The sequence below is a fragment of the Aythya marila genome (assembly GCF_965140915.1).
Source record: "Aythya marila genome assembly, chromosome: 11".
In the NCBI taxonomy this organism is placed as follows: domain Eukaryota; kingdom Metazoa; phylum Chordata; class Aves; order Anseriformes; family Anatidae; genus Aythya; species Aythya marila.
Window position 1 is genome coordinate 5,325,465 of NC_139052.1, and position 23,015 is coordinate 5,348,479.

The 23,015-nt window shown below is 44.6% G+C and overlaps 1 protein-coding gene across 6 annotated transcripts in view; it reads left to right on the forward strand.

Annotated features, from left to right (window-relative positions):
- Window positions 1-1,857: 1,857 nt before the first annotated feature.
- The window catches only part of TJP1 (tight junction protein 1), a 78,131-nt gene continuing 56,973 nt past the window's right edge, over window positions 1,858-23,015 (forward strand). For 2 of the 6 annotated variants that reach the window (XM_082769273.1, XM_082769275.1), the window contains exon 1: window positions 1,858-2,055. In XM_082769273.1, the coding sequence (XP_082625399.1) occupies window positions 2,023-2,055 (33 nt within the window). In that variant the 5' untranslated portion in view covers window positions 1,858-2,022. Of the gene's footprint in view, window positions 2,056-17,352; window positions 17,419-23,015 lie in introns of those variants that run through there. The other 4 variants (XM_082769272.1, XM_082769277.1, XM_082769276.1 and 1 more) reach the window with 3 other exon arrangements.

Here is a 23,015-nt window from a genome sequence, read left to right on the forward strand (position 1 = left end):
TTGGCCAGCACCAAGGGTGTACATTTTACTAAAGCTAAGAGAGAAAGACGGTGCTTCTAGCTCCTGGGGCTGATACCAGCAGTGGAGGCAGAATCTCACACATCTATTCAAAGGAAGGAGGAGGCAGGAGGGGAGAGAGGGAGGGTAGGAAATGAAAGAAGAAAGAAAAGGAAAACAGAGACTGAGAGAAAGGAAGGAAGGAAGGAAGAAAAGAAATTCCATGAGTCTCTGTGGGCCAGAGGAGTTGTGTCCTCTCCCAGGCTGGCAAGAGGTCATCTGTGATCATCTTGAATCTGCTGCAAGGTGTTTTGAGCCCCTAGCTAGCAGCCCTTCCTTGTCTAACAGTCTGCGTCCTTGTCAAATCCAGTGTGTGGATCTGTGGCCTTTCGTCAACCAGTGTTCCGTAAGATGATACAAAAACTGCACCTCCCTTTTTGGTGGAGCCTTCATTGCTTTGTATTTTTTCCTTCATCTTTTTCTGTCTCCCCAGTCTTTCTCCCAGAACTCGCAGAAGTATTTTCTTTCCTGTGGCCCCTCTCATTTCAGCATCCACCTCCACCTCCCTGTGTTTGCACTCCCTGTGGTCCTCTTTCATTCCCTGGCCTCACACCTCCTCGGTTTCAGGTCTTTGATCTGTGCTTTCCTCTTGCCCAGACGGCAGCGTTGCCCCCGTCCATGCTCAAGATGGAAGGGAGGGATTAGGAGCCTGCTCGTTCTCAGGTCACTCTCCCCTCATGTCCTCGATGAGTTTCTTTTCGTGTCTCGACACCTTGAAATCTTCCCCCTCCTTCCTGTTGTGATCTCAGCCTTTTCCTTCCTGCCTCCTCTGACAATTACGCATGTGATGTGGTAATAAAAAATGTCACATTCCTCCTTCAGTGTGTGTAGATAGATTTAAGAAAAATCCGAGGCTTAGTTACTTCTTGCAATGACCAAATAATAATAATAATAATAATAAAAAAAGAGCAATGGAGTTTTTGTGTCAGGGTCAGCTGAGGAGCTTTGGCAGAAGGCAGTGCTACAGCAGAGGAGAATTCCCCTGGGGACCGGTGTGTCCGGAGCAATGTGTGGCCGCTGGGCTCTGGGGACAAGGCAGGGTGCTGGGGCACTGCAGGAGCATTCGGGTGCCACAGGGCCGGGATGGTGCTGCCCAAACTGGTGTGCACTGGGGCGCTGAGGCCATGCTGGCGTGTGCCTGGGAGAGGGCTGGCACGGCCCTGGCTCCCAGGGAGAGGGAAGGCCACAGTGGCCTTTGCTGCTCGGTGCCGCGTCCTCCTTGCTGCAGCTGAGGAGGTGGCCTTCCTTCCCCCTCGGTTTCGGGCTGCTGCCTTGGGAATAAGCTTCAGCTATTTCCTGGAATAGGAATTTGTTTATTTTCAAAGGAGAACAAACATAAAACTCATACAGAAGCCTCGGGTAGGGCGTTCCTTTGCGAAGCAGTGATTGGGATCACCACATTGTTGCCTCCTTAGGAACTCGGCTGCGCGCGAAGGCAGCGTGGAGGGAGCCCTGCAGCAGCTGGGGGCACCTACAGAGTAAAGCTGCAGATCCGAGGCCCTGACACCGGGCTCCACAGCCACCAGTGTCCCGCAGCGGCCGGGCAGCGTGCGGTGCTGCAGCTCGGGGGGGTTTCTCCTCACGCCCTGCCCGGCACCGCGCCTGCTGCTGCTCCTGCTCCTGCTGCCGGGCCGGGCTGAGGGGCCGGGGCCGCGGGGACACCCCGGGCACCCTCAGCCGAGCCCCAGCAGCCGGGCGCTTTGCTCAAACTTGAGGCTCCTTCCTCCTCCTCCTCCTCCTCCTCCTGCTGCTCCTCCTGCTGCTCCTCCTGCTGCTGCCCCTTTCCCCGCCCCTTCCCTCGCCGCCCGCCTCTCCCCTCCTCTTCCTCCTCCTCCTCCTCCCTGTTCCCGGCCGTGGGATGTTTATCCGGGCAGCCGTGTGAGGCGGCGGCGAGTTTCTCTCCCCCGCTCTGGGCACTGGCGGGCGCAGCACTCGGCTCCGGGGGGGGAGAGAGAAGGACACAAAATGTCCGCCAGGGCCGCGGCCGCTTCCACCAAGGTGAGGGGCTGCGCCGGGGGGCTCCAGCCCGAGAGGGGCCCGGGCCGGGCCGGGGGCGGCGGGGAGCGGCGGCGGAGCGCTCGGGGCCGTGCGGGCGAGGCCGTGCCCCTGCCCTTTTGTCTGGGGCCGCCACGAGGGGGGGAGCGGGGAGGACCGGGCCGGGCTCTGCCGGTGAGGGGAGGCGAAGGGCGGCTCTCCGCGGCCAGCCGAAGGCGCAGGTGCAGGCTGCGGGTGTGCGCCCTGCCTGCCCTGCCCTGCCCTGCCCTGCCCTGCCTGCACCGCCCCCGGGACGCCCAACAGGTCCTGGCCGTGGGACGGGAGGGCTGCTCGGGGCCCGGCTGGGGTTGATCGTGGAGCTGGTTCCCGGCGAGCACACCGGCTGCAGAGCGCTGCCTGGGCTGTCCCTGCGTGCTGGCGGGCAGGTATCGGCGCTTAGAGAAGCGATTCGCTTCATATAGTGCTTCAAACTGGTGATATCGCGTAGCTACGGAGAAAACATACTACTTCTTACCCCGTTTAAATGCGTTTTTATTAATAACGAACACAAAAATGAAGATGTGCCGCTCCCTGCTAGAATGATCCTTTAGCGTTGGAATCCTACCGCGCGAGGCATTGTGAGGAGTCGCGGCGGCCTGAAGCTTGCAGGTGGTTGTCCTGTGTGCGATGGGGGAGCGGGGGTCCCACCTGTGGGACAAAACATCCTCCGGAAACCTAGCTGCCTGCTGAGCTCCTGGAGAAAGGCACGCGTGCCTGCGCTGCCTTACAAAAGAAAAAAACTAAAGACCAAAGTATTATCTATTTTCATTTTAATCTTATACTGGTGTAAAATTGGAAGTTGCGTCTTCCCAGAGCAGCTGCCCGAAACTTCTTCCAGGTCTTCGTCATGTTAAATTGGCCCTGTGAGCATGTGTGCATGTATACAATAACAGCCCAAGTAATTATGCTGAAAGATATGTTAATTTAAGAATGCTGCAAAACACAGCCTCCCTCTGGTTTAACTCTACACTGGTGTATTTTCAGACTCGATAAAAATCATGTCTTTGAAGTAGCATTTCTTTCAGAAAAACATCAGGTTTATAAGTTCTCTGTTTTTGACTTAAGCTCATACAATCGGTAATAACTTTCTGTTGAAATTATTTCCCTTCTTTTTCATCTTAATTTGTCAAACAACACTTTCCAAGACTCTCATACATACAGTTCACATTAATTTCCTTGCCATAATGCCAGTGGATGGGCAGTGTACTTTCTTCTTCAGCTATTAATTCCTGGCTGCTCTTTGTATGGTTTTAATAAGGGCAGATAAGGGGGCAGGGGTGGATTATAAATATTTCAGAAATACTAGAATATTGCAGGACTTCGGTGTTCAAGTTTCAGGTCTTGTTTCCTTCACACACCTCTTCAGACGTGGTGTCCAGTTTCTCATTTTGGTGGGTGTAGCGCATTAAAACCAAGCGTGTGGGTGTTTATCTCATAATAGGAGTTTTACTTAACATACTTGTTAGCTTCTGAGGCGTTGTGTCTGTGTCTGTCTTGGCACACTTGACCAGAAGAGAACTCAATTTTTTTCTTAGCTTAGTAATTCCTCATTTGTACATGCGGGTATCTTGGCTGGTATTACTGTGTTATGCCCTATTATTAACAGTGTTTCTGCTGCCTTCTGCTCCCTCTGTTTTGGTTACTTGACTTTTTCCCAGCTATGCCCTAAAAGAATGTGTTTTTATTAAGGTTTTAAATATTTGCTGGAGCTGTTGGTAGTATACAATAGAAAATGGTGAGCAAAAGGAAATCGTGCTCGCAGTCTAATCTAGCGGTGGCTGTGACTGCAAAATGTAGGGGGCCTAATCTGCTCTGATGCCTTTTTGAACAATACTAATGGATGCCGTGGGGACGGCTGTGTCAGGGCATTAGTAACGAGATAGAAAGCTTTCCACCTTTAAGCTGAGGGCTCGAACGCTGTCTGTGCTGTTGTTTAAAAAGGAGGAAAAATGTTTCTTAGTAGTAAATATGGGGAAAGGGCTTCTTGAGTCGTTGACTTCTTTTAATGCTGAACCTCGGTTTGACTTCCTTTTAGTTTTTAAATATTCTTTCACAGAGAATGTTTCCAATTCTTTCACTTCACTCTGTTAATTCTTGGATTTTGTTTGCCCTAGATGTATCTCCAGCTAGCTATTACCTGCTGCTTTGGTGAGAAGTTGGTCGCATTAACAGCCCAAGGCTCGCAGACTGCGAGGACTCTGGTTCCTCTGCTGTAGGGAATTGCCTGTGGTTCCTGGAAATGCTGCTCAGTGGTCTACCCCAAATCCTGACTGGAGATTGCAGTGATTCTTTCCTTTGTGGAGAATATATGGGCGGGCTTGTAAAGTGTGACTTAATGAAGTGCTGCTACCTGTGAAGTAGCTAGGTTTTGGAACAGTATTTTGTTTTTACCCATTTGAGTTTGTATGAACACTTGAATGTTAGATCAGTACTCGGGAGTTGAGTGAGATTCAGTGTAACAATAAAGAAAGAAATTTAGAAAATCCAAACCCATGTGGAGAACTAACACCAAGTAGTAGAAATAAGCTGAGTTGTTTAATCACGGGGACTTATCTTCTACTTTAAGAAAACTCCTGCAAATTAACTGCATTTAGTTGTGATGCTGTTTCTTTAAGTTGTATTTGGACCTGAGAAAATATTTCCTGAAAATAGTATGTTAAAAAAAAAAAAAAAGATTATTCAGGTAATGCATTACATTAACTGATGCAGTATATAAAGACTATAGGCAACTTCAGTTATCAGGTGGAGCTGAGGTGCTTTTTTCAGTGTGATGTTTGTCCTGATGAGAGAAGAGCTGCAAGCTCCATGCTCTGTACGTCGTTATGAAGTATGTTTTGGAGCTGGCTTCTAGTCTAACATGCAGGACGCTGATTAATGTAAACAGATTGAAATCTGACTGTGCCTGGGAGCTGGTTTTACTTTTTATAGGGTGGAAAATCAGTAAACCCTTATCAGCGACCAGCTAACTAATCTTTGTTTCAAGGAAAACATCTGGCCAGTGGGTTGTACTTCATAGGTACTTGAGGGCACACACTGTACTGCTACTCGCATACTATGGGAATGGGTTTGGGGCCTACGTCTGGAAAAAAAAAAAAAAAGGCTCAAAACAAGGCACTTTGCTTTGAATTGGTGCTAGGAGTTGTGAGTGGCCTTTAAGGCTGAGTATGTCCACGTGGATACTAAAACATAACCATCATGATTGAAACTTTTTGATATGAGGACTCGTTGAAATGCGTGATAAGAAGTCCTTAGCTCAGGTATTCAACTGAAAACAGAATTATAATTAATGGTGAGCTATTCTAGCTTTGATCGGTGCTAAATACTTTGTTCTTATTACTTGAAAGATAATATGTAAGTAGCAACTATTTCAGTTAAAAGCACTCATCCAGAAGAGTTTCTTCCAAAGTGGGTGATGTTGAGACCAAGGGCCCAAATGTTTTGTGCATTTTGCTACAGGCCGTGCCAACAAGCTTGCTGGATGGAATAGGATCCTCTCTTTGGTTTTGTTCCCCCATCCCGTAGATCTAAGAGGCAAAGTGATGCCTGGCAGAGGGAGGAAAGCTGGTTACGTGAGGGCTGCAAAGCCATACGTGTCTCCATGTGAAATTAGTCTCAGCTTTTGGTTTGTTAACAATTTCTAAATGTTTGAGTTAATGGGTAGGATTTGAATTCATAGCTTGTTTATAAGTTTATAGGATGCTTGAAGTTATGTAATCTGTACAGCAAACTACCCTCTGGTTAAGAAAGACATCAGTCATTTATATCCCTTGAATTTTTCCTGGTCGTAGTATAAATGCAGCAGAAATTCATATAGAACTGTGTTCAATGTTTTCTCAGGCAAATAATGTTACTAATGACTTCTTCAGTGAATGTACCAATTAACAAACAGCCACAGGGAAGCCTCAAAATGAATCCCATGCTTCTGTGCTGTGTATGTATGATGAGTCCAAAAAGTCTTGAAATGAAAACATTATCTTCTTCTGTTTTAGGGGCAGATTTTTCAGATACGCGCTTCACATTCAAAACTAGGAGGGGTGTTTTTGTTACGAGGAGCTGTGTTGTACTCAAGGAAGGGCCTGAGCAAGCAGAGGAGAACATTCATTTGAATGCTGGAAGGTCTGGTGTGGGTCCTGCAGATCCTGCAGAGCAGCAAGCACTGCCAGGGTCACAAGGGTGCTGACTTGTCCTGGGACACTGAAGTCTGCCTCTCTTGTCCATGGATTTTCCTGCTGTGGTGGATCTAGGTAAATCCGAAGCCACAGGCCCTGTGGTCTGGTGGAGCTCTGTAGCTGGATGGGCTGATGCAGGGGTGGGAACTGCCCCCGTGTGCCCAGGACTGGGTGCTTTCCTCACGTCTGCTCTCCCTGGTTCAGCAGCATCCTCCGTAAGTCTTCAGAGCTGTTTCTAGCCCTTGCACGTGGAGACTTATTTAGGTTATGTGTATTTAGGAATATTAAACACTTTGTGGGTGCTAAAAATTTAAATCTTGCCTTTGCATTAAAAAAAAAAAAAAAGTATTGATATTCTCAAGGGTATTTAGTAATCTCTAACAGGATTCTTGTTTCCTAATCCGTTGTAAACAGATGTTCTAGCCTTTTGTGGTGGAGGAGGATAGCCTAAATTCAATAACGTGATAGCAGTAGGGAGCACTGATAGATGGAGAAGTTCCTGTAATTGAGCAAACTGTTGAGTTACCATTCTGGCCTGGATAACTCGCTGTGGGGTGTTGTTATGGCTAGTTTCACGCAGCCGAGGAAGCAATACCAGAACTGGGTGCTGTCCCTCCCACCCGCACATACACCAAGCACCGACCTGCTAAAAATAGCCAGCAGGCAGAAGTAGGCAGCTTCTTTGATTTGCAGTCCCGAGCCTTTTTCCAGTAAGCACTGCAGGGAAGAACAATCTCCTGTCTTCCTCCCCTCCGCCTTTTACATTAAGGGTTTCCTTAGAAAATATTTTCTTCCACCCCTCCTAAACCAGTCAGTAATTAGTTCTCAGCGCACGATCCCGTGGGATTGCACAGCCTGTTTCTTGCCGGGTTTGAATGGGGTCCAGTAACCGTGCCTTCCCCTCTGCCCCACTGGGTCAGCAGTCGCTTAACAAATAGCTCTATTTCTTTACTCGCACTGAGTAGAAATTGTTCTGTGCCGCTGCGGAGAGGATATGATTGTCCAAATTGCATTTAAAAACACGTCAGGCTTTAGATTAATTTTCCATGTGAATATTTCATAATGGGATCATCATACGTGCACTGGGAGATAGTGGCGCACAGTGGGAACTAGTATGAAATTACTCTATTTTAAATTAATATTTGATTTGTTCTTTCAGCAGGCTTTTTTTTTATGGACTATCTATAGAACAGGACATGCAGTAGATGAGCTCCCTGTGGCAAAATTCAAGTAAATTGCTAGTGTTTATCGGATACGTATTTGTGCAGAAACTGAAGTTAACTGCAAGTAGCAACCTTAAGAAACTATTAGTACGACAGCATCAATGCAGATGAGATTGCATACACTCTTCAGGTGTAAAGAAGAGTCTTCAGTTTAATGTATGAGTTGGTTATGCACCGGTATGATAGTTGGTGTACAAGCTCACATATGTCATATTAAGCAGTGTTTCTTTTTGTACTTCAGTGTTGTAAGCTTTCCCCGTCACACATGTGAATCTGATGTGTTTTCTTCTGAATGGCTGCGCAGTCTGAGAGAATGTATTGTCTTCAGAACACGTGGGCTGGGCTTTAGCTTGGATTTGCCCTCACCATCATGTGCGTCCAGCTTTCTTTTGAGTAGTCTTCAAGCTGGGGCATTGCTAGCACTTCCTTGCTCCCTTTGTAGGTGATGGTTTTGGTTGGTCAGTTGGAATGGCTACAGAAGCTCTTCTCTAACTCTCCTGTTTGTTAATAGCAGAAAAAAAGGGGTCAGGGAAGCACTGCAGCGCTTTGGAGGGTATGGTTGAGCTTTTGGACGTAACTCTTTAGGGATAGCTTGTCTGGCTGAAGGACCATGCTGTGCCAGTTCCTGCCAGCCCTGTTCCTTACCCTCCTGTGCAGTGGAACACTGTTGCTGCAGCATTCATGACTTGGGTGTACTTGTTATGGAGCTGGATACAATGAAAATTGTGAAGAAGAATTGACTTGTAGGTGAAGAAACAATGTTGAATTTCACGTATAGTTATTAAAGGGAAGTAATAACATTAAATTATAACTAGAGGCAGTAACATAATGAAACAGATTGTGAAATCTGAACAGTGATGTCAGGTTTTCATTACATACGCTATGAACAGTGGCAACACAACTATGCAACAGGGTTGACCTGCCATTCATACGGTACAGTAAAATGATTTAAAAGACGATTTTAGGTCTTAAAGGATGGAAGACTTAGATGGGTTTTTATTCTTATTGAAAACATAATTATTGGCTTCAATCACACGAAGCTGTCTCCAACAGAATGCAGCAACTTAAATTACTGTGACTGCAGAACTCCAGGGGAACTCCGGGCCTCTAGAAGTAACTTTAAAGGTGTTACTTGGCCACCTGTGATCAAACAATTGTCCAGTTGTAGCTAATATGGGATCAGAATAGTACCTGGAGCTAAGTATGCCAGGTATTGTTCATCCCAACAAATTCCAACGCTTGTTATAAATCTGTAATTCCTGTTCATTTTAGATGGCTGGCTTACCCGAAATTAAGTCTGGGAGAAGGCTAGAGCACGTTAACCCTGTCAGTGTAGGGTGTTTGCTTAAAAACTGGACCTTGCTTGATCCTGCCTTGTTCCTATATGTTATTTGGAACAACTTTCTTTTGCATATGAATATCCCTGCATAAAGTGGTTTTCCAGAATAGCGTTAGGTGGAAAAGCCTGTAAATCTGGACTCCTTGAAATAGTATTTCTAGTGGATATTAAGGCCTTAAAGCGAAGCTTGAAGGCATGGCTTTTGGACAAAAGAACTTTGTTTCCTTCAAAATTGAAATTAAGTTGTGGAAAGTGATTGGCCATCACGCACAGGATAAACCCCTCTGTTAATAACACAGCTATGCGGGAATAGAAATTCCTGGACGGTAATCTCATATGAGAGAACTAAATTGACTTCTTTTTTTTATGTATGCCCCCTATGGATAATGTGGACTGCATTAATGCTCCCAAAATGGAGAGTATTTAGCTAAAGAAAATGAGAGAGGTCTGCAGTTTATAAACAGCCCCGTAATGGCTTGAACCAAGAGTTTGTTTCATCTGAGGTGGGCACCGTGCTGTAGATGCACTCTGTAGAGCATCGGCGTATTTTTCCCGTGGTCGTGCATGGAGTTGATTGTAATCACATTGTTGGTAGTTAGAGGGTGAATGTCCCCCGCAGCTGCCAAGGAAACAGCTGAGTTTTAAATCAGTAAACATTGTTTGAATACCCCGTCAGTATGCAACTCTGAAAGATTTAGTCTGTCATACTCATATTACAGCTATCGGCCCTCAAATTTTACATTTCTCACATGCAGTGTTACTGGTGAGACTGGAAAAATAAGGATCATTTATCTGGAAGGTTGTAAGTAGTCTACAAAATGTCACGTTGGGGGCAGTTCGGAGGCTTTCTGACCATACGCCATGAGCTTTATCGGAGTTTTTTGTTTACACTGTAGTCAGCAGCAGGTCTGCAAATCTTCTCTAAAGACAGCGTCAGCCAGCACGGTGTTACCTTCTGAGCTCCTTGGCAAGGGAGCCGTACGTATCATTTCAGAGCCCCTCTCCTCAGGTCCATCCGATAAAATCTCCTGGCAGAATATTGCCTTTGCCACTTGTTCTTTCTTAGACATCTGAAACAGAAAGTGCTTGCAGCAGCGTGTGCTGCTTCGTGGCAGAGCCAAGAACGGCTGTGGCAGGTGAAGTTGGTCTTCACAAGCGAGGAGGATTCAGAAAGCAGTAGCCAGCACGTCCCTAGCTGCTGTAGTACTGTCGTGTCCTCTAAGAATTAGGAGGGGGAAGGTGGAAAAGGCAGGTCTCTGCAGTGCCTCATGTTGCTAGAATTCCAGTATCTTCCAAATGAGAAGTTGGCATCTCGTTTCTCAAGTGAACTTTAACCAGAGAGAAGTGAGTAATGTGCCAGAGATGTCTGGTTATATCTTAATTGCACTTGCTTACTTTTTTTTTTTTTTTGGGGGGGGGGTGGGGTGGGTTGTGCAAGTTTCTATTGGTAAGCCAAGTGAAAGAACTATGATAAGAGCGGAAGGAACTGTAGGAAGACTACAGTCAGGGAGAGACGTAAGTTAGGGAAGAAAGAGTCAAAGGCACGCAGACAGGAAGCTTTTCATCCTTAGTCACTCCTCTTTCTTGCCTCTACCCTCCCCAGCAAAGAAATGAAAACCTTAGCACAAATGCTAAGGTGTCTGGACATCCCAAGTAATTACAGTGAAACCTTATGTTGGATGACTAAGCCTTACTCACAGAATTGTCTCATCAAGACTGACTGAATAGCTGCATTTAAAGCTTGCTATTAAAAAAAAAAAAAAAAAGATGATAGTATCACACACAGGCTCTGAAAGAACCATAGTAAGAACTTCAATGTGTTGCTGAAATCGCGGCAGTATTATATCACGGATCTGTCATGCTAGCTCATATGCTTATTACTGCTTTCTGTAAGAGAGCTGAAGGCAACTGATGAGGAGAAAAAAATAAAATACTACAGACTCCTTTAAATGTTAAAAGCAAACAAAGGACGGTTTGAAGGACACTGGGATTCTACACAGAATTCTAGGTAAGGCTTTCCAGAGCAAGTAGGAAGTATTTCAGAGCCTCCTCTAGACACTTTTAAGTATGTGAAGTTTGGATGAGAAATAATCCCTGCCTGTAGTGCTTTGTGTGAACTTGACTGTAGCACACGACAGTAAATAAAATACTCCTGAAATGCGTCTAGCACTCATCCTGTCCTGAACTGCATTTGCAATTAGCAGAAGTCATCAGGCACTGATAGGGATGTTCCTCTTCAGTCAGAATATTCACCTGAATGTATTCCCGAGTACCTGGGAAAGGGCAGCACCGTGAGTGTAGTGATAATTTGGTAAACTACTTGCTCGTAAATGTGTATCTATTTTTCTGTAAGCTTTGTGTAGGTAGCCAACAAAGCAAGCATAACCTCCAAGTCCTTCATCGTGGTGGTTTAACTGTTAGTTTAGATAGGACCTGAATTGCACACGAGGCAAACCAAAGAGCTCACTTCTGTGAGAACACCGCTGTTTGCAGGGGCAGGAGGCGCTATCCTAATGCCCACAGCTGTGCCAAGTCTGACAGTGTGAGTGACTTCAAAAGTTAGTCACAGTTTCTGTGGAACAGAAACCTCTTCTGGTCAGAGGCATGCTCTGGCTTAAGGGAAGTCCTGCTGTGTTTTTCTGCCCCCTGGCTGGAAGAGGCAGGAAGGGGGTGGTGGTTCAGAAGCACTTGCTTTCTCAGGGTGCCTTGCTCCTCCAGAGGAGATGGGATGCCACCCCTGCAGGTTGGAGGTGCAACCAGACCCTCTGTGAACAACGGCAGTATTTGTAATGAAATGTTGCAAATAGGAGTTTTCTTTGCCTGTGTTTGTCAGCTTCATCAAATATCTTTTTCCTGCTCTCCTTTTACTAGGGAGGAACAGAGGGGGGACATTGTATGCTGAGAAGAGCTGCAAATAGGATTGAAAATTAATGTAAGGCCTGATAATTCCCTTTTCCTTCTCTTCTTGCCAGGTTAATTCCTCACACACATGTGCACGCGTGTCCCAGTTTCTCTCCTGGTATGCTGTTCCCAGGACCCTGTTCCATTCTGCGTCCTGGGTGTTTTTTATTTAAATTCACCATCTGAAATACAAGGTGATGTAATACGTGCCTTGTTCCAAACGAAGCCTTGTAATTCTCGTCTGATGGCTGGCTGTCAGAAGGGATTGCGAGGTGAAAATTGACATAGACGCAAGCGTGCGCTTGGATCTTTAAAGAAATCTCTTTGCCTTTGAGGGTATGTAAGTCTGAATGATTCATCTGAAATACGCCAATGCTAACTTGAAGGTTTTCTTAGTCGCTGCATTGTCTGCAGTGTGTAAATGCCTCTTTATCTCGGGAAGATGTGTAAACAATAGTAAGAAGGCAGGCGCTGGCAGCTGCTGAGGTCATTGTCCCCCGCAATGACCACTGGCCTGCCTCTTCTGCTTATTTTCCCCCACTGCTACGGGGACACCAAAATAGTTGGATCGTAGCTCATGTTAGGGCTATCTTTGTGACTGTATGCTTCGTGCTGTTGCCAGCACCGTGGGGTTGCTTTAAATGCAGGCAGAAAGGAGATGGCTCATAAACGTGAATGGCTTCTGCAGCGTGCGTTTTGTTAGGCTGAACGAAGTGCTTCAACCAGCTCCTCTGCAGATCAAACATACCTCAAATAGCTGGTAACAATAAAAATACTTGAAATGAGAGGAAGCAGTCAGAAATGCTGTGTTGTTGTATTTTTTTCCCCCCTTTTTTACGACTGAATTAACTAGGAACTTTTACGGCAGTCTTTACATCTGTCACTGTTATTCCCTCCCTAACTCACTGTGCATGAAGAGCACGGGGTCTCGTAGTGCAGAGTAGCAGAAATAGATGTGCAGGGGTGAAGTAAGCAGGCATGGGACGGGAGAACTAAACCAGGTGGCGAGCTGCGCTGGCAGATAGCTGCTGTGTGAGCCGGGGGTCGGGTGGGTGTGCTTCGTGCCGCGCTGCATGGCGTGGCAGGAGAGAGATGCCTGGAGCAAACGTTGCACTGAAATAGTTCCAGTCTTACTGAGCCCTGATTAGGCTGTCATCTAATTTAGTTTTGATCTTGTGAGGTAGATAGGCTGAGGGAGTCTTCTTTTTTTTTTTTTTTTTTGGTTCTGTCCCGGGAAGATCTGTGAGTAAAGCTGGTGACCGGCTTGCTTTACCGCAAGTCAATTGTTCAGGGTCTTCATAGCTGGCTGTAAGCATTTATCTTCTTTCTTACAGAAAAATACTGCTTTTCAAATGGAAGTAGGAATTCAGAATGAAATTGGGTTTTGCTTTTAATTTCTGGGACAGGACTTTTTAATTTATTCATGAAATTTTCAATACAGAAACAAGCTAAATCTAATTTTCTGTTTAAAAAAAAAAGTTTGCAACACTTGTGTAAAAATAAATAAGTAAATAAATCTCAGACAACATAGCTGTACTTGAAAATAGTGTGGGCTGTTAGAAAGTTTGTGAGTAGCTTCAGTTTCTTTGTGGTGGAAGAGGAGATGTGTCCATGTGTTCAAGTTCCATTATTTCTGACTTGTGCGTTACTCCGTGTTTCCTGGCTATCCTGAAAATCCAAGCATTAGTGTGCAGCTGACCAAAACATAATACCGAAAATCTGTCTTTGCTGTCCTAGCCCTTGAAGCAATGTAATTATGTTGCTTCCAAGCGATAAGCCAAGGCAATTTAGAGAGGGCTGGAATGCCTGCACACCCTGACCTTTCAGGGCACTCGCAGCGCTCCTATTATGCAGAGGCTGCCGTGGCGCTGCTCTGATGTGCTGGCCTGTCACATGCTGACTAACTTGCAGAAAGCTTTGATGCAGCTGTTTTAAAAATGCTTTTGCTGACTGATAGGCACTTAGGCTGCTGCCTGTGAACAAAGCTGGCTCTCATTCCATGCTTTTAGCCCCCCTTCCCTATAACAACACTTCTCTCCCGCTGACTCCACACACCGTTCTTATCTCGGCCAATTGTTGACTTGTCTCCGTTTAAATTGTTTTCTTGTTAATTTTCACTTCAAAAAACTTCAAAAACAGTCGTGTGAGAGGCAGGGTTGGTGTGTATGGTTTATTTAGTGCTGCTGCAAACAAGCAGCCTTAGAGGTGATGTGGTGGCTTGAAAGTACGCGTGGATTAGGGGAGGGGGGAGAGTGTGTGTGTGACTGGGCAAAAGGGGGAGGGAAAGGCGTAAAAAAACAATGGTCCTTTATTTGTGATAGCCAATGCAGAAGAAAATAGTTCTCAGAAATGTAGCATGTGTCATGTTGAGGCCTGAGATCTGGTGTCTTGTTTGGAAGGGCACAAGGAAGGGAAGAAGCTGAGAAGCGGAGGCTGTCTGCTGTGCACGATGCTTAAGGACCATCATACGTGGTAACTGTAATGCCAGCAGCTTCTGCAGCGTTAGAAGCAGGACTTGAACAGGAATAGGAAATTTTTCAGTTTAATCTCTTTGTTTAGTTATATTAATAATTGCTATATGGGATAGTGCCTGAGTTGCACTTCCAGGAAGCGGAAAAATGATGGCAGCATGCTGAACTGCTCAGTTCCAGCAGCCTGGCTAGAACGTGACACGGACAGACTGCGTTCTGAGGACACTGTGATCGAACTGAAAGTGAGGGTGCCGGATGTTTGCATGAGTTGCAAGTCTCATCCAAGCCAGCCTGTACAGTCAGAAGCATCATAGCTCGTTACCAGCGACAGCCCAAGGTGACCAATGCACAGTTTAACCTTTGACTCCACAGAAAGTATTGATACTGAGCCTTTTCTGCTGAGAAATGGCAAGCCTAGTCAGACCTCACTGATTCTGTAGATATGTATAGTGTGAAGTTTCAAGTCATTTTAAGGCTTGAACTTCTGTGCAGCATGGCATCGTTCTCCGCCTGGAGAGGTGGTGGTGGCTGCAGGCGTTCCCCTGTGTATTCCCTCATGTTCACTGCCCTCCCAGTAACTTGGAGGTATGGACAAACAGTGCTTAGCAGCCCTTGAAGCAGTAGTGTAGGTCCAGGAATAAGCAGCTGGTGTGTTTAAATCTGCTTTTGCTATTTAGCTCAGTAGCATACGGTGACAGCACACTTACCTTCGGTGCTGTAATGCATTGTACCTGCTACAGCACATCTCCAGAGGACAGAGCAGGGAATGGACTTAGAGCAGGAAATGAACACTGTAATTCTGTAGTATTTTCTAGTTTTCTGGGGAAAAGACTGTTTGTAATCGTTAGTAGAACAAGAAAGCTTGTTCCTTGTGTGTACTCAAATGGCTTCGTTGTTACTCTCATCTCCTATAAAGGAAATACGGGAAACACTGACTTTGTTCAATGTTTGTTAACATGGTTCATCTTAAATGGCATAGTGAGGCAAAAAAAGACGCATTAGTACATCTGTTGATAACGTTACCATATCTTTAGAGGATTAAATTTCTAAAGGAATGACTCTGAAGGTAAAGTGATAAAAATTTAGGGAAAAGATGCAGCTAAATCAATGGACTAGTAGAAGCAGTACAGTTGAAAGTGTTGTCACTGCATGTAATTTTTTTCTGGAAATTAACACAACTTCCATGACTATGCAGGTACGAATATTGAATCAGTTGTGCTTTGAAAATGCTTTTTCTGTTCAATTCTGATTTTATTCTAATGGAGGAAAGACTGCACTACAACTATTTTTTTGGAAGTATTGCTGCCTTTCTCATGCCTTCATTCTGAATAATCCTGTCACTGCTCTTTATCCTTACCTCTTCAGACTTCAGGATTTATTTTTTTTATTTATTTATTTATTTTTTTTTTTTAAGATTTTTTCTAGTTTAAATAGCTTCTCTGGAGTTGAGTGTTTAGAAATAGTTTGGAGTAAGCATGTGTCTATATTGTCTCAAACTGAATATGCAGGAAGGGTTTTGGTTATATCAGCTGTCAGCAGCACCAGAGATTCCTGCAGCAGGGTCAGGTCTCTCCCGATGGTGGTTCTTGCTGTATGCAAGGGCTCTCCATAGGAATACCCGTGCTGTCTGTCTGAAGGCATGAAACGTTTCTACACTGAAATGAAATACACATTCATTTGGGAGAGGAGTCTTAGGGAAATCTGCGTTTCTGCTTCTGTTGCAGTCAGGTTGGCAGCGTGTAATTTTGTAGTTCTTAGGACAAATGGAAAGAGATTGTATTACTGCTGAGCTGCAGCCTGGGAAGGGAGGGGAGATTCGATTACAGATGGGCTTAGGAAGATCCTAAGTAGCCTTTGTGGTGTTGTTAAATTTGTTAATAGTTAGATAACTGCTGGCCAAAGCATTTAAAATGCAGGCTGTCTTTACTCACTCTGTTTAATTACAAAAGGATACTAGAAGAGAGAAGCAGCTGCTGGACTGGAAGAATAAGGAACAGCAATATTTATTGCTTTGGACAGATCCCCATTTGCTCTGGACTGCTTTTCTTGTGTTTTTCTTTCCTTTTCACAAAGCAATCCAGTGTGTTGTGGGCAGGATGTGATTCTGGGAATTCACTTTTGTTTGTTTTGCTTATTTAATTTTTGGATGCTTCGATGCATAGTGGTACCTATTTCCATCAGTGGCAGTGAGGTCTTGTAAATGATTGTCTATCCTGGTAGCTCTAATTGGTGGGCCTCTGCCCTGAACAGTTCACATGCTAAATGTCTGCAAAATAGTGTAATTAGATTAAATGTAATTGTTTTCTTAGCTTGCATTTTAACCTAGGTGTTTATCTTATTTCAATATCACATCAGAGCATGCTTTCACCTTTTTTGCACTGTAAATACTTCATCTTAAAATACTTCGAATAACTTGGTGGTTTTTATCTTGAAGAGTGTCTTTTTTTTTTTTTTTTTTTTAATGGGAGAGATTTTTGCTTCCTGCTGAAACAAGCGGTTGGCAGAGATGATGGAGTAGCTTGCTGCAGCTAAAAGGGAGATGTGACAAGTTGGTCTTCCTCACCCCCATCCTTGGCTGACCTCTAAAAACTCTACTTCATGTCACTGCTTTGAGTTTAAAAAGGTTTTCTATGCTCTTCATTGCTGTTTATTTCCCTTGTCAGTTTACTAAGATGAACCAGCTGACTGAGGGGTCAGGCAGCAGAATGAGTGCTAAAAAGGGTATGAAATAGCATATGTACAAGTGTTGCCTCTTCCAGAGTGCTGACTGCTGAGACAATAGAGCTGTTATGCCAAATCATATCTGAGTGAAAGCCTTACTGAGGCTTCAGCCTACACGCCACAGCTTTTTGACTCCTAATTTCCCTTCCCAGTTGAGGCTCTTGGCCAGCCTTGCTGATGAAAGGAGCGGGCTCACCCTGGCCTCGCACACCAGTGATGTAGTTTGAGACCATCCACTTCTCTGGGGATTGTTTTGTAGGAAATTTTCATCAGCTGAAGGATATGTGGCATCAGCTCTGAAATGGAAACTTAAAGTCTTTCCGTGTATCTGAATTTTAACCTCATCTATTTCAGAATGACAGCATGTTACCTGTGTTGGTGTAGGTGCATTACCCAGTGGCAGGAGGCGACAGGCATTTTGCCTTGGCTTCAACACCAAGAATCTCTTCACAAGAGGGAGACAGTTGCTCACAGCTTGTTTGTGGACTATTCTCAGTAGTAAGGTTTGTTCAGAAGGCAGGTAATAAATAATATTTACCTTGTGTTGTGTTGTCCCACTTGGTTTTTACCACCTGCAGTCCTGCCTGATGCAATGTGTTGGCTGGAGGGCTGGCACTCCATCGGTGGTGTTCTTCGGTAATATTGTTCTGGGTCGTGATTGCGCCAAGGAATGCAGGGTGGGGCCTCAGTTCAACTTCTGTTTTCTAAATGGCTTAACTAGATAAGGAATGTGGGGTAATGGGTATTTTTTAAGGTCACTTCTGTTTGAGTACTTTAAGAAAAAAGTTTTTATAGTAGTATCTGTGGGGTGGTTCTACAGTGGTTGATATGTTTCCAGTACCTAGTAGGTACAAACATTTTTTTCTTCCCCATGTTGCAGTTGGCCTTGTGCGCTGAACCTGATGCTTGTCTGGTGATGTGGTGATCCCGTTCATCTCAGTAACTCATCAGAAGGCCATTCACTCATTTTTGGGGTTTTGGGGAGCTGAATTGTTTCCTGGAAAGTTCTGAGAAACACAGGACATCTTGTGATGCTGCTGAACTGTTAGGGCAGCTAACTCCCATTCTGTACAATCCCCAGAGTGGTTACTCATGTCTGAAGACCAATTTTGTCAGTCAATTCCTCTTCTTAGTGGTTTGGTTTTGTTTTTCTAACCTGAGTGCAGTTCTGAAGCCTTGAGTAAGGACTATAGAGGTGTTGATCTGCTGACTAATAAGGAGTTGCTAGACTGAAACGGGTATTTCTCAAAGCAGCTGTTTCTTTCCTGAGCTGTTTCTTTACTGATTTCCAGTCCCATCTTCAGATTTCTGTGAGGACTCCCATCACAGTTTGCAGAGGACAAAGAAGTTACAGAGTAGAACTTCATAAAATTTCCCTTCCGGTTTCTGTGTTCTGATTTACCTTGTGTTATGGGAGACACACAAACAGGGCGTTTACCTTGTTTAACAAAGTTATTGCAAACTCCTACTGAAATCTGTCTTCAAGTGTGCAGCTGATTTTGTACGGCAAGGATAGCTTTATCAGTGTTTAAAAACTCTGGAATAAAAGCCTCAGTGTTATAAATAGGATGTGCATTTTCCCTGGCCAATTGTGTAAAAACCAAATAATAAATCAAGCTTGGATATGGGACAGAAAAGAACTACTCCAGTGAAAAGGAACTAGACAACTATATAATTACTCAAACGTTTGGATTTTCAGGTTTTCTTTAGGTTGTCTTTGGAAGTTGAAGGTAACAGCTTCTCCTGTACCCAAATTGGACTATGGTTCGCTTTCCAAATTAGGAAATCACCAAGATAGAGCAGTTCCCCCCCCCCCCCCCCCCCCCCCCCCCCAAGTTTAACCTTTCTTAAGTTCCTTTATCTTAGTAAAAGCCAGCTGTAATAGTGCTGCCTGGGCACATGAGCAGTCTCTGCTGTAGAAATGCTCTTCATGGATAAGAAGCCTTGGGACTTTCTGCAAAGTCATCAACTCCTCAAATTGTTTCAAAAGCCCTTAGCATTTCTTCTGCAAACCATGGCCCTCTGATAGCGTTTTCCATTGGACTGACTCATCAGACAGACTTGTCTGCTGCACTGAAGCTGAACTTCTGAGGTTTCGTACTCATTTAGTAAAGATGTTCCTTTATTTTTTAAATATAGCTGATTGTGCAGGTTTGTAGGTGAATCAGTTGTTTCCTTCTGAGTCTGTTTCTTGTGGTCATGTAACTTGATAGCTTTTGGGGCAACAGTTGAGTGAACAGTGGCTATAGCCTAGGATAAACAGGTAATTGGCCAAAATTACGCAGACATCTCAGTTGTTAAGCGAGAGCTTATCCAGTTTCTTCTCCAGCTGGTTGGATAAATAGCTAGAATGTCACTCGTGCTTTTTCACTTCAAAAAATGTGCTGAGTAAACTAAATGGACATCTGCCCATTAAGCACAGATGGGAAATGCTTGCCAAGAGGTGGGTTTGATGGGTAGCATGTCTGAGTAGTTCTGTGTAGGCGTCTGTTTTCAAAGAATTGAGATGTATTGTATTACTGAGTTGTATTTGGGTTGAGAGCTTCACAGGGTGAGAATGAAACGATCTCTTCAAACCTGTACGGATAAAGCTTCTGTGAACTGTACCAGCAGGTGTCATAGATAGTCTCTCAGTACCATTTTAAGACAATAATAGTGTAAGTACTATCAGTAGTTTAGAAGTAATGACAAGTCTCCAAAAATGTGTTCATGTGCTATATGACCTGCCAACAGAAAGCTCTCAGTGTTACGTACAGTGCCGATAGGTCTATTTTCCTTGTCAAAAATTCTTGGTGGGTGTCAGACTGCTGCCAATATATTTGCTGGGATTTATTTGCATTTCTTTAATCTTCAGTAATTTTGGTGGCTTTCTGGGTGTTTGTAGGGCGTGCAAACTCTTCTTCCACTTCTCACTTTGAAAATGTGTCTACAAAGGCAACCAAAGCTTATTTAATTATGAGCAGTACTTTCGGTTATGTTGAATGTTTTTTTTTTTTTTTTTTTTGTTTTGTTTTTTTTTTTTTTTTTGGACCGGTAGTGACTTATGCTAAATAGTTTATTTCAGCACAGGTTAAAAGAACATGTTACCATAAACCTATTTTGGAGAGGGGAACAAACCCACGACCCCCCTAAATGTGTTATGAAACACATGCAAAGCGAGGCTGCTGAAAAGCAAAAATGCCCTGTGAGCCAGCCAGCTGTACTGCTCCACCAGCCTCAGCTTGGTTGGTTCGGGCTGACATCCGAGTGCAAACTGTAGGTACTACAGGTGTGTGTGTGTGTGTGTGTTCTGGTGGTCGTGGCTTTCTTACATGAAAAACTACAATTCTGTCTTGGAGAAGGTAGGTACCTGGTTCTGGTAGTAGAAGGAAAAAGCAAGTCTTGGCCATGTGGTTGTATTATATCCTAAAAGTAAAGGATGTGTAAATAAATCTCAAGTCCTGTTTCTGAAAATGGCTTTGAAGGCATCACAACGATCGCATTTAATGATACTGCTGCAATGATGTGTGCTATGTAGGCATGTGGAATTACCTGTTGCTTGAGATAATGACACTGAGCTGCTCTGTGCCTGATGCTCTGCCACAGCCTTCCCTCCGCTTTGCAGGAAGAAGTTAAACCCTGCAGGAACTTGCCACTCGCAAGAAGCGCTGCGGTCCCATTGGTCTCGGTGTTTAAGCACGTTAAGTGTATGTGTCAACCTGCAGTGTTGATATGATACTGCTTTTGTTGGCTTTGGCCTTCTGAGAGTAAATATTGCTCAGGAACACTGACAGCTGAGCTGACGGGGCACTCAGGCTGGAGGCTGGAGAAGGAAGTGGTTCCAGAGCTCTCGGGAAGTGAAGGATGAAATAGGTGGTGATCAACATAATGTGCTGGTTAAGGGCTGACATACACAGAGCAAGGAAAACTAAACAACTTGCTGTGCTGTCGTACACAGTTTCCTAAAATATTTCAAGTAGTTTACATGTGAAGAAAAATGGAAACAGTGTGGTCTGTATTTGCTCCTGGAAACTCAATGTTTGCTTACTTTCTGACATCTGTTTCTTCCAAAATCATCTCTATGTAGCTAAATGATGACCCTGATTTACTTGCGGTGTAGTTGCAGTATGTAAAGCAGAGGTGGAATGGAAACAGAGCTGCAAAGCGTACTTCTTCTGTCTCATCTCTTAACAACTTACAGTTCTTCTAATAAAGAAGTCACATAGCAATCCTAAAATTATACTGCTGGTTTATTGAGACTCAGAAAAGACCACATGTCACAAAAATGACCTTCTGGATCCTTGACTTGTAGATACCAAAAGCCACGTGTGATTACTTTACTGTGAACCGATTGGAGTTAACGTGCAATGACGTGTGAACAAATGTATTCAGAGGAGAAAAATGCAGCGATGTGGGATTGCTGTTTTCTGTCTTCTGTGCTTGATTGCAAACTTTGTCACTCTTCAGTGACTTTGTACTTTTTTGACAATTAAAGCCCTAACTTACTTGAAAACATGAGGTTTAATAAGGTAGAAGATGAGGGTAACTTCAACTTCAAGCTAAACTTCAATTAAACTTGCACTACTTATTTCCCCTGGTCTATAACCTTTGTCACTTGCTTAGAACTGCATTCAGAATGTACCAGTTGAGCAGAGCTGCTTTCTGTGCCACGAAGAGGAAGGGGTGCTGGCACACCAAGGGGTGAGCTGAAGGCTGTGTCAACTCCCTTCTGCTCTGGTTTGCAAACCCCCATGTCATGCTGTTACAGTTTTGACCCTTGTAGTTTTGAAGTATAGTCACAGCTCAAAAAGGGAGAGTTCTGTCCCATGTGATACTTACCAAGTCCGAAGCCCATAATTTTTAAATTTGGTTCCTGGTAGTTAAAGAGGCAATTCTGGTAGAAGCGGAATGAATGTTTTAAAACAGCCCCCGTCATTTCCGCCTGCAGAGTTCGCTCGCCTGTTTGGGAATGTGCATTCCAGGCTGCTGATGGATGGGCACCATGCTGCTTGGAGCAGGAACGTCATCCTGCACCCTCGATATGCTCTTGGTCTTAATGTGCAGTGTGGAAGTTGCGGAAAAAGCAGCTACACTGCTGCGTGTTCAGAGCTGCTGGGGAGGAGGGGGCAGCTTGTTCCACCTTGGGATTTAGATCCGCACTGACAGGGGCTTTGTGACCGCTTCGAAGGTTACCTTTTGGTTTCTGGGGCTTTTAAGCATCTGAGGCTTAAAGCAAGTGAGACTTTTTTTTTTTTTTTAAGGTAGTTAAGTGATGGATTGTGATCTTTAGTTACTTCTGCTTTTTGTTGTTACTTTAAGTGCTAAATTTTGGAAACAGAAGACCACAGAGAAAAGGCCTTGGAGTCATCTGAAAAACAGTCATTTTTAGTAGTTGCTTACTCTGCAAGTTTAGAAAGTTTTGTGAGTTTGACAGAAAATGCTGTCTGGCAAATGAGCTACAGTGGTCAGAAGGCCTGAAAGGCCACCAAATGGCACTGGAGGAGATGTTTCTGAAGCAAGCCCTTCTGCTGTCTGGGCGGGCAGTCAGCGTGCTGCAAGGCTTCTCCCTTCCCCTGCTTTGATGTGCAAATAAGAAGGAAAAGGTCCTGGCTGTAAGTCCGTGGGGTGGGATTGGAAAAAGCATGGTGGTTATGTACATCCAAATATTTTCAGAGTTTAATTGGAAGCCTGTGTAAAGCCTCTGGCCCACAAATTACTCTGTCATTTTGTTCTAGAAGCTGTAGCCAATGTCTCTTCTACCCTGGCTTCGGGAAGGGAAGAGAAGGGGATGGGTTGGTGTCTTCTGAGGCAGCGAGTGCAGAACAGCTGTAGTGGTTCTTCAGCCTGGCATTCGTGGCACTTCGCAGGGATCTGGAGTGGGAGTAGGGCTGCAGTCCCCAACAAGGAGAAAATCCAAACCTCCCAAACCCAGGAAGCTGCTGCTGACAAAGGGTTTGCTTTTTTTTAGCTGAAGTTTAATATATGGCAATTCGCATCCAACTTGTTTTTTTTTGGTGAGATCTGCAAATTGGAAAAGGTTGTGAACCAGTGGTGTAGAGAAAGGCAAGGCTGGGACGGCTGCCAGTAGAAAATCAAAGAGGAGGATTATAATCAGGGCAGC